The 12,242-nt window shown below is 36.0% G+C and overlaps 2 protein-coding genes across 2 annotated transcripts in view; one reads left to right on the forward strand and one right to left on the reverse strand.

Annotated features, from left to right (window-relative positions):
• LOC126191519 (uncharacterized) overlaps positions 1–9,175 on the reverse strand; it is a 191,800-nt gene extending 182,625 nt beyond the window's left edge. The window contains exon 1 of the mRNA XM_049932454.1: positions 7,427–9,175. Within this exon, the coding sequence (XP_049788411.1) occupies positions 7,427–9,175 (1,749 nt within the window). The remainder of the gene's footprint in view (positions 1–7,426) is intronic.
• Positions 9,176–10,086: 911 nt separating this feature from the next.
• Positions 10,087–11,879, forward strand: LOC126161868 (phospholysine phosphohistidine inorganic pyrophosphate phosphatase-like). The gene is made up of 2 exons (XM_049917998.1): positions 10,087–10,702; positions 10,829–11,879. Exons 1-2 carry the CDS (start codon positions 10,252–10,254, stop codon positions 11,044–11,046), a joined length of 669 nt encoding a protein of 222 aa, XP_049773955.1. The 5' UTR covers positions 10,087–10,251; the 3' UTR covers positions 11,047–11,879.
• Positions 11,880–12,242: the final 363 nt, after the last annotated feature.

Below are 12,242 nucleotides of genomic sequence, written 5' to 3' on the forward strand. Positions count from 1 at the left end.
CTGACTGATGAGAGTGCATTTCAAGCACGACATACGCTTTCTCGGCTCCTGTCGCCATTTTGTCTCACTGCGCTCTCGAGCGCTCTGGCGGCAGAAACCTGAAGTGCAGCTTCAGCCGAACAAAACTATATGAGTTTTTCTACGTATCTGTAGTGTGTCGTGACCATATGTCAATGAATGGAGCTACAGTGAATTTATGAAATCGCTTCAATCATTTGTAATAGCCCTGTATATGTCAGTATTAAATGCAGTATGTGTTTTTGTTAGTAGCAAAAAAGTTCTTTCCCTGTCCCCTTTATTTAATTAATTATATAACAATTAAATTTTGCCCTGGTCATTTGTAATTGCATCATTGAAGCGATGCCATTGCTGTTAAAATTGAGAAAAACTTCTTAATAGTCATTTAATTCTGAAAGTATTGAAAGGATTTAATCTTAATAAATGTAAAACGGTGTCTTATAATAATTTCATTTTAGGCCAGAGGTACAGTTTTATTGAAAAGAATTATTTTAATTGTGTACACTGCCATTGCACTTAGGCAGCTATATTGGAGCGTCAAGCCTCACATAGAAAAATAATTATTTGAGTATTATATTTAATTTTCTTATCGCATAACACTAAAGAAAGATATTTTTTTCCTCCGTCATGAGCAAGACAGATGTCTTCATGTTCCCAATATGTATGATGTTTCTAGCAATAGCACCCTGAGAAATAAAATTTAGCCGTGGTTTTTAATGACTTTAAAGGAGATTTTCTCTAATAAAACATTTTCACTCTAAATGACTGGTACATTTTTCTCTTTTCAAAAAGTTACACAATAAGAAGAGTCTGTAATTCAGTGGATTACTGTTATTTCATTTCTTCGGTATTGGTGTGACCTGGGGAATTTTCCTGTCTTTAGGTATAGAACTTTCAATGAATAAGCAGTTGCACATGATTGTTAAGCATGGAGTTATTCTATCAGCACACACTGGAAGGAACCTGACTGGTATATAGTCTGGAGCAGATGCCTTGCCTTTATTAAGCAATTTAAGCTGCTTCACTTCACTAAGGATATCTATTTCTAAATTACTCATGTTGTTCTAGACCTGAATTTTGTATATTTACTTTGTCTTTTTTTGCTAATAAGTTTCAGAAAACTATGCGTAACTCCGCTTTAGTGGCATTGGAAACAGTGATATCACCATTTTTATCAGTAAACTAGATAAAAAAATCAGTAACATTATATCTCAATGAGAAACTTGAAACTTTCAACACACAGCAAGAGCAGTAGAGGAACTATGGCTCAATTTTAAAAGAATATTGTCGATACACTGGACAGATATGTACCCAGTAAAACAGGTCACAATGGGAGGAACCCTACATGGTATACAGTCACTATAAAGAGACTTCTGAAGAAACAGAGACTACTGCATAATAGGTGTAAAAGAAAGCATAGCACTATAGATAGAGAGATAATGACTGAAATGTGTTCGGCTGTCAAGGGAATAACTTCATTGACCACAGTAGCAGAATATTGTCAAATGATCTTTCACAAAACCCAATGAAATTTTGGTCATATGTAAAGACTGTTAATGGCACCAAAGTTAGTCTCCAGTCCCTTATGAATGGCACAGGAAATCAAAGAAGGGTAGAAAAGCAAAAGCTGAAATTCTTAACTCCATTTTCAAATGCTTCTTTACAAAGTAAAATCCACAAGATTTGCCCCAATTTCATCCTTGTAGCACTGAAAAAATGAGTAAAATAAGTATTAGGCTCACTGGTGTTGAGAAACAGCTGAAATCATTAAAATTGAACAAAACTCCACGACCCAATGGAATCCCTACCAGATTCTACACTGAATTTGCAACTGAGTTTGCCCCTCTTCTAACTATAATCTTTCGTAGATCCCTCAGCTCTTGAAAAAGGCACAGGTCACACCTGTCTGCGAGAAGGTTAGTAGAAGTAATCCACAAAACTACTGTCTAATATCCTTGACATTTATTTATTGCAGAATCTTAGAATATATTCTGGGCTCAAACATAGTGACCTATCTCGAACAAAATGACCTCTTCCATGCCAACCAGTATGGATTCTGAAAACATTGATCATGTGAATCTCAACCCGCACTTTTCTCACATGAGTTACTGAAAACCTCGGATCAAGGCAGTCAGGCAGATGCAATAATTTCTTGGTTTCCAAAAAGCATTTGACTCAGTACCACAACTACGGTTATTGTCAAAAGTACGATCATATGGTGTATGAAGTGAAATTTGTCACTGGATTTAGGACATTTTTGTAGAGACACAGCATATTATCTTAGATGGAGAGTTATCATCGGATTAGAAGTAACTTCGAGTGTTCCCCAGGGAAATGTGTTGGAATCCTTGCTGTTCATGTTGTATATTAATGATCTTGGAGACAATATTAATGGTAACCTGAGACTTTTTGAGGATGATGCAGTTATCTATAATGAAGCACTGTCTGAAAGAAGTTGCATAAATATTTAGTCAGATCTTTATAAAATTTCAAGGTGGTGCAAAGATGGGCAACTTGCTTTAAATGTTCAGAAATATAAAATTGTGGACTTCACACAACAAAAAAACATAGTATCCTATGACTATAATATGAATGAGTCACTGTTGGAATTGGCCAACACATAGAAATATCTGGATGTAACAATTTGTATGGATATGAAATGGAATGATCACATAGGCCCAGTCTTGGGTAAAGCAGGTGGTAGACTTTGTTTTGTTGGTAGAATACTTGGGAAGTGAAATCTCAAGATTGCTTACGGATCACTTGTGTGATCATTTTTAGAACATTGCTCAAGTGTGTGGGACTCATTCCAAGTAGGACTAACAGGGAATACTGCATGTATACAGAGAAGAACAGTGCGAATGATCACAGGCTTGTTTCATCCATGGGAAAGTGTCACAGAGATGCTGAAGAAACTGAGTTGGCAGATTCTTGAAGATAGACATAAACTATCCCAAGAAAGTCTACTAACAAAGTTTCAAGAATGGGCTTTAAATGATGACTCTAGGAATATACTACAACTCCCTATGTATCACTCACACAGAGATTGTGAGGGTAAGATTAGAATAATTACGGCATGGACAGAGGCATACAATCAACCATTCTTCCCACAATTCATATTAGAATGGAACAGGAAAAAAACCTAATAATGGGTACAATGTGATGTACCCTCTATGATGTTTTGCAGAGTATTGATGCAGATCTTAATTAATAATGTGTTCATTAATGATAATACTAATTATGTAAACTGACTCATTCCACATTTTTGAAACACGAATCATTCAAATAGTCTATGGAACATCTAACTAACTAACTAACTAACTAACTAAGGAACCAATTAACCAAAAGAAATCATCTGAACCTTCTTCAGTTTGTGGGATATAGCTTAGATTGCCTCAACTGCAGAAGTTCAGAACTGAGGCCTGTCCAAGGCTCTATGATGCACACTGATGCTTCATATTTGCTGCTATCCCCTCAAATACATAGGATAGCTATCCTATTTCAATTACAGTCTGCCAAAAAGCTGATATCATCAAATGAAATGTTTCCAGTGTACACACTCTACAAAATTCTGAAAGCAGTAGGAATAAAATACTGGGAGTGGAAAGCTGTCTACGAATTGTACAGAAATCAATCTTCTCAACTACTGCCTCACTTTCATGTTCTTTGATTCTTATAACTCCACAGTTACAACAGTCAAACAACATACATGTGGGACAGCAGCTGGAAAGGGAGTGAGACAATTTTGTACACTATTTCCAATGTTATTCACTTTGAACATTGACAAGCAGTCAAGGGAACCAAGGAGAAATTTGGAAAAGAATTAAAGTTCAAGGAGAAGAAATAAAAACTTTAAAGTTTGTCAATGACATTGTAATTCTGTCAGTGGCAGCACAGGCCTTGAAAGATCAGTTCAACAAAATGAATAGCATCTTGAAAAGAAGTTATAAGATAAACATAAACAAAAGTAAAACAAGGGTATGGAATGTAGACATATTAAACGAGGCGGTGCTGAGGGAATTGTGTTACAATATACACATTAAAAGAAGTAGGCAAGTTCTGCTATTTGTGCTGCAGAAAGACTGGTGATGCCTGAAGCAGAGAGAATATAAAATGCAGACTGGCTATAGCACAAAAAGCATTTCTGGAGAAAGAGGAATGTGTTGAAATTTAAGTGTTGAATAGTCTTATCTGAGCATATCCATCTGGATTATAGCCTTGCATGGAAGTGAAACATGGACAATAAGCAATTCAGACAAGAAGAAAATAGAAGCTTTAAAATGTGGTGCTACAAAAGAATGATTAAGATTAGATGGGTAAATCATGTATCTAACAAAAAGGTACTAAACCCAGTGAGAAAAAATAAATTTATAGCACAATTTTACCAAAAGAAGGGATTGCTTGATAGAACACATCTTGAGGCATTAAGAAATTATCAATTTCATAATAGAGTGGGAGGGAGGGAGGGGATGTGAGGGGTTTAAATACTGCAGAGAGAGAGACCATGGGACAAATACAGTAAGCAGGTTCAAATGGATGTGGGTTGCAGTAATTATTCAAAAATGAAGAGGTTTGCATTAAGCCAGTCTTCACTCTAAAGATCACTGATATAGAGGTTTGACATGGAAGTAATTCCTACTATAGTTTATCAGATAATGTCAGTTTAATAACTGTGAACGTGGTTGTTAAAACTGAAAAGTCTTGAGAGAAACAAACATTCACACACACACACACACACACACACACACACACACACACACACACACACAGTGCTGGAAGTGTCATAGTTCTTTAAAGCTGCTCCTGGCACAATTCCCATTATAAAATCACTTTCATTATCCTTACCGGTCATTTTTTAACTTGGTCATTTTATTTTTCCCAGAACCCCATACCATATCATTACCTTCCACACACATTTTCATAGTAAGCACATAATACTGTTTCATTTTCATAGTAGTGTCCAAGTAGTCTTAAGATGTAACAACATTTAATCAATCTTTTTTTCAATAGTTAAACACAGTTCTCCCAACTTAAATGATCCTCGAACAATACTCCTTCAAATTTTTTTTTTTTTTTTTTTTTTTTTTTTTTGGCAGTTGTTTATTGCTGTTGCCCAATAACTGTAGGATTATGTTGTTTCTGGTTTTTGTTCTTTTATCTCTACAGCTCATGCATATTGTTTTCTTTATATTTGCTACCATAACATTGACATTAAACCATTTTTCTTGGCATGCAACCATTTTTCTGTAAATTAGCTTATTTATTTCAATAAAAAGCTTATTATTATCGACAAACATTGTTTCTTACAGTTGATTTAGAGCAAACAATTTAACACTTAATCTAGTGAAGACTCACATTACGCAATTCTGAACAAATAAAAGCGAGACACGCGAGTGCCAGGAAGAGAGACTAATGGACACACACTGGATGAGGCTCCATGGGTGAAGTCCATTGGCCTCCACATAGAGAATAAAATGAAGTGGTAATAGCACTTTGATAAATTAACCAAAAGTGGTGCCTGTTTTGCACTTGGAAATCTCTCATATTGTGTTGACCTGCAAATGGGTTTGTTAGCAGACTGCATACTTTCATTAAATACTATCTATGGCATAATCATCTGGGACAATGCAGGTACAATGACAAAATGGTAATTATTCCACAGAAGTCTGCAGTAAAATATTCTGTAAAGTTGATAGGCCCTAACTGAACATCTTGCAGAAGATGTTTCAGGGGGGTCCTAGGGAATCTTACACCTACATGCCGATGCAGGTACTCGCAAATGATATTTCTAGTGAACTTATGATGAACTGTTGAATTACTAACTGCAGTATCAGAAATAAAAATAGATTCCATGTAGGCTATGCATCCCGCTCTATGGCTCAGAATAGTATTTCACGTTCTTATGCCTATAACACTTTAGTTACAGGTATTAAAATTTCTGAGATATTCACATACAAAGTACAGAAATACCTCATTACCCATTCCTTCTACAATGTATTGTAATAACAAGACTCAGAGGTATAAATTCTCTATAACTTCAATGCTTATATTAAATAAATCTCAACTTTGCCACTAGTTATGTAAATAACCATAAGTGGCTTGTATAATGTTACATAAGGGCTTTGTTAGAAGAATTAGTTAAAAGCAGCAGCTGAACATTACAAGAGAAGGGATAGTAGTTTTTCGTTCCAAGTACCGGTAGCTGTTTTTCTCATACATGATGTAACAAAGAAGTCAAGTCAAGTCTCATTATCAGTACAACAAGATTAATACTACTCGTAATTTGTTGTTAACACACTTTACAAAAGTAACTGTAGTAGTTGCTTCTAACTGTTAATGTCTTTCCAGATTCCTGAAGACTTTCCTTCACAGTGAGATTCATAGAACACAATGTGTGAATGAACAAATCTCGATAGCTTTGTTTACTTCAACACATTTTTTTCATAGTTAATGTGTGATATATGTACATCATATGCATAAAATCACTTGGACACTTCTCAGTTATCCGATATAGGTTTTATGAATTAACCTTGCTGTTTTAACTTATGTGAGGAAAGATATGTTAAGTATGGCTAATTGTGTTAAATATGGTGTGAACGTAAACACTAAGATAGGCAACAGGTCAGTCTGTTATCACAGCAGACCAGTCTGTTACCACAACCTTCATTTGCCATCCATATTTGTTCACTTTGTCACTGTCAACCTTCCAACTAACCTAAACATTGGACTATGCTATAAATCAGTATCTCACAACAACCAGGATTTTAGTGCCGATGAGGCAATAGAAGATAAGGGAAACAATTGAATTTTGAAAGTCTGGATATTACTTTCTATTTTGTCCAATTTTGTACAGCAGTGTGTGCAGGCAGAAGTAGCTGGACATGTCTACGTGATTTATGGAAACCAGTATCTCTATATTCTATAATTATATTGGAACTTAAACGATACTGCTCCTGAATATCAGTTCAGTGCCAAAACTACTATGCCACCAGGTCCCGTACACTATCCCAACACACATCATGTGCAGGCTCAAATCTTCCAATCACAGATTTTTCTGCATCTATATGAAATGTCGCATAAGAGAATGTGAAAACCAAAAGTGAATAGATTTGTATAAATCATGACCAGCCCAACACTGATCAATTTAAACTGTTCTATTATACCTAAAATATTTTTATTATGTTGTCTTTTATTAACTGCTAATTTCCATACAGGCAAATAATTACCTATAACTTGAAGCTTTAGTGCCAAAAATCCCATGCTGTTCTGAAGTCTTACATCAGGCCACTGTTAATACATTATAATTTTTTCCCGTAAGTGATCACACACAATCAATAAAATTAGTACTGGAGTAAATACTACTAATATGAATACAGAAAAAAATAGTTTACTGCTGTAATTAACTTACCTGAGTCCACATTGAGCTGTCATTTCCCCCCAGGCTTTCCTGTTCAGAAAGCTCTCCTCTTGGTGGCATTAATTCATCAGCTTGTATGTTCAAGTCAACAGTCTGAGCAGATGAATCATCTTGTTTCAGTTCTTTATGCGATGTTTCAACCGTAATCTCCTTAATGACACCAGCATCTGGTATGTCTTGGCTATGAAAGAAAACTTGTGGTTCAATTACATCAATGGTGGTATCTTCTTGTATAGAGACATTATCCAACTCTAAGGGATCCACTGCTTCAGAAGTCTCAGGACACTCAATATCCATACTAGTACTTTTGTCCTGAAAGCTTTGCTTCATTGTCTCATTATCTGGCTCTGTATCAGTTAAACTTACAGGACACACATTAGCATAGGTGAATTCTGAGTCATTTTGCTGGATTTTACGAGGCGTAGTTTCTGAGCAATCTTTTGATGAAAGACTTATATTAGACTTAAGTGTAATTTCTGAGTTGTCAGCAATGTTTTCTGACAAATTAATATTTGCTTTTGCTGTACTTCTGTAAACTTCCATAGAACTGCTTTTGCCATTAATAGTGTTAATTTCACAGTTATCTGAATAACTGTCTGATGTGCGAGTTAAATTGTTTTCTGTTAGAAATGCTGTACTTCCCGTATCATGAGAACATTCCTGAACATTATCATCACTTTCTTTTACTTGTCTCTTTTCAGTTTCTGGGAAAGAAGCTTTAAAATGATCATCAAATGTCAGGACTGGCTCATTGCTTGTTACATATTCCAGTGTTTGTTTCTCACTATTATCTACAACGTCACTGCTATGTAGTAATCTGGCAGACTTAATTGTCCGGTGTGTTTCAGTAACTATTAAACAATCATCTTCACTACCAAGAATCTGGTGCACAGGAGAACAATCTGCTGAGGTATGCTCAGCACTTGTATCAACTGTACCTGATTTTGGAGAATTCTGCGTTTCATTTTCAGAATTGCAATTTGTTTGCTGCAGATCAGAAATTGTATCATTTGTAACTTCTTTCTTTGTTTCATTATCAGACAATTCTGTCTGAGATGATTTCTCATTTGGGGATGAAGGCTGAGACACAAGGCTGTCTTTATTTGTCTGTGTAGCCTGGTCAGTTTGAACATTTGGAGAATGCTGGGTACAGCGATTCAGTAATGAATTTAATGCTCCAATAGGTGACTGTTCTGAGTAAGCACTTTGATTACTCTCAGTAACTTGGCGCATATGAGGCTGCTCTGGAGGAAGTTGAGCAATAGGATTTAGCACTTCAAACTGTTGCTGATGTTGTGGAACTACGTAAGGATTATATATGAATGGCATAACAGCAGCCTGACTTGTATCATTGTTGCCATCTTCAACAGGCGAAGCAAGAACAGTAGGCACAGATACATACTGTGGAGGGAGATTTGGAGGAGGTGGAGTGTTACTGCTTAGAAAATGTTGATATGTTATTGATGCAGTAAAATGACTGCCACCAGCAGGATTGTACGGGACTGGTGGAGTACTTTCAACACCTGAGACATCACCATCTGAACGGACAATTACATGCTGCAGCTCATAATCAGTGTTTTCCTGTTGCTTAGCTGGTGCAGAAGTTATAAAAGAACATCTAATTAAAGCTTCTATTACTTGATCTTTTGGATGTGTGTTGAGATGACTTTTTAATGATATGCCTTCACGCAAATACAAAGTACACACCGGGCAACAAATAAAATTTCGGTTCCCATTCATGATTAAGATTCTTTTGATAAAAAGTTACTCACAAAAGCAGTGCTCTAACTTGAGCCTAATTAATTTACAACTGCAGTTTATTTGAATTGTTCAGACACAAGGAATTAAGTTTTTCGCATGACGTAGGCACAATCGAAAGATAATATGACTGAAGAAGATCTTAAGATTCTCATCGGAAAACAGGAAATTTATTTTACTAAATTAACGATTGGTTGGTTTTGTTCACATCTTCCGGCCGCAACGAACGTGCGCTCAAAATTTGGGGGCGAAAAAGACAACTGCAATGCCTTAAAACAAGTATACAACATACTTTGGAGGAGCATCTGGTAACACATCATCCTGCCTATATACCATATGCACGCAATCCCTAGAGAATTGTTATCTGTCCAGATATTATTTGTAGTTGCCATCTGTCCCAAAATTCACACATTAAATGACGTAATTGATGACAAACGACCGGAAAGTAGCATTTAGTGCTTTGGCTGTCACGTATACAACGAACGGTGGGTTTTAGTACTACTTCACATCATCAATAGGCTTCTCTCCTGACAACCTCAGCGACTTGATATTCAATATGTTTGCATTCTCCTTAATTTTTCTCTCTGAACAGATACTTGGTCCCAATTCAGACAACATATATATTATCACTGTGCCAAAGCTTAAGTTTGTTGATGCGTTCACAGTTCATTGTCTTCTCATTCGAAAAACGATTCCTTTTCTGCAAAATGTAGTTAGAAAATGTCCCTGTACACATAATTTAAGACACACGATTCATTTGAAACTGAAGTTTCCACTTAGTTATATCACACGCACGGACATAAACACAAACATCTTAAATCACACTACTTTGACAACAGCTTATGCAAAGACTATACACTAACGGCGATCAGAGAAGCTATGTTCAGCAAGTAGCAAGTACTCAAGTAGATTAAGGAGACAGGAGTGCTGGTACTTGAGTTACGTGTACGGATGAGAGTTGCTAACTGGGGAACCTCGTTTATTGCATTTTCGTTGTATGTAAACAGAGCAACGAACAACTCTGTGATAGACACACTCGAAATTTTGGAAGTGTCACAATGAGTACACTGAAATTACCACAAAGAATAAATGGAGTTTTATTAGACATAACAGGTGTTCTCAAGGACGGATCGTCTGCCATACCTGGCTCTGTCGAGGCTGTAAATAGGTTGAAAAAAGCCGGACTGGCCATTAAGTTACTAACGAATGAAACTCAGGTTACTAGATCGTCGTTATGTTTGACGTTATCAAAAATGGGTTACTGCGTTACGGAACATGACATTATTCCGCCGTGCCCTGCTCTGGTTGACCTTTTACGAAAAGAAAAGCTACGGCCACATCTTCTTGTACATCCAGACGTATTATCAGAATTTGACGGCCTCAACAAGGAAGACCCTAACTGTGTTGTTGTCGGCGACGCTGCGGAAAACTTTTCGTACGAGAATCTTAATAAAGCGTTTCGAATTTTGATCGATATGGATAAGCCGCGGCTTTTTTCCATGGGCAGAGGTAAATACTATAAAGAGAAAGGAGACTTAGTTTTAGATGTTGGTGTATTCACCACAGCATTAGAATATGCTACAGGTGTCTCCGCCGAAGTTGTTGGGAAACCACTTGCCTCTTTTTTTCACTCAGCGCTATCTGCAATTGGAGTAAAACCTGAAGAAGCTGTTATGGTTGGTGATGACATTGAATCAGATATCGGGGGAGCACAAGCTTGTGGAATAGCAGGTATACTTGTAAGAACTGGTAAGTTTCGTCCATGTGATGAAAAGCACCCGAGGGTAAAACCGGATGTTATTGTAGATGATCTTGCCGAAGCGGTCGACATCATTGTTCAGTCAAGGAATTAGCTTTAAAATACAAGCGCTTACAGTTTAATTTGCATTTTTGTCTTGTGACAGCATGTATGATATTAAGAAACTGTAATACTATGATTTGCACAACTGTATGGTGAATGAAACTTAAGTTGAAGTTTTTTTGTACCAGACCCTTAGATTATTCCATGTTACAAATCATTTTTTAGAATAAACTTTAATCAGATATCAAATGATTGTAAATTATATAAATATATTTTTTTAATGTTGTAACACAAGTGGTAAAAGTTAACATATCTTTGTAAACTAATTCCCATTAGATCATTAAGATGTCACAGTTTATGTATAGAGCCAAGGTTCTGAACAAATGTTCATAACTCTGTTATGTGTGAGGTTCATGTTGAAAAGTTTCAGTATGAGCTCGAGCTAATGAGGTACATAAGTAATAAGTTATTGAGCAGTGATTTATTAAGTGTTTTAAAACGGCAGAGACAATCATATACTCTAATAAAATTCACGAACCACACATTGTCAGATAGTGAAATTACTGTAAAATTGATTACTTAAATAATATGATCTGAAACTCATCTAAATGCTATATTCAAAATTATAGTTATCTTACAGCACCCAATAACTTCTGTTCATTAGATGAATTTTTTCAAGTGGAGGGTAAATAGTGAGGTGAAACACACATTAAGATATATCTGTTTATGTAATAGTTAAATTTTGGATTATGTACTCTTATTGTTAAGTACTTGGTTGTTATCATTCTGTTTGAATGTAACCTGGAATTTTACTGATAATTAAATCTCAACAGTGTATTTGAGGAGCAAATAAATCTGTAACTTTTTACAGATAGCAGGTCAAAAGTGAAGGTGATTCAACCCTCCCCAGCTGTTACAGAAAGTGGCATACAAATAGATACTATCAGAGAACATCCTCAGTTTAAATCAGTTCCTCTTTATGATGTAACTTGTAGATTTTTAACTCACCTGACTCCTCGAATTTAATAGTGATACTGTAATTCTTCTCCTTGTTCGTATGCGTATCACCCTCAGGTAGGAGTAGAAATTACTTGGTATTGTCAAAGAATTATAACAGACTACCTCATACAGCTGGTCTGCCATTGCCATTTTGAAATGTTAATACTTGGAGAGTGAAGCAGTACACAATAGCAGCCTTCCATATAGTTACTGATGCAACAAATATTTTGAGTTACAAAATGTGCCATT

Source organism: Schistocerca cancellata, chromosome 1 (genome assembly GCF_023864275.1).
Source record: "Schistocerca cancellata isolate TAMUIC-IGC-003103 chromosome 1, iqSchCanc2.1, whole genome shotgun sequence".
NCBI lineage: Eukaryota > Metazoa > Arthropoda > Insecta > Orthoptera > Acrididae > Schistocerca > Schistocerca cancellata.

Coding starts and splice junctions, on each gene's coding strand:
- LOC126161868 (XM_049917998.1), top strand. CDS start 10,252: ATGAGTACACTGAAATTACCACAAAGAATAAATGGAGTTTTATTAGAC. Junction 10,703..10,828: donor GCTTTTTTCCATGGGCAGAG/GTAAATACTATA, acceptor TTTTTCACTCAG/CGCTATCTGCAATTGGAGTA.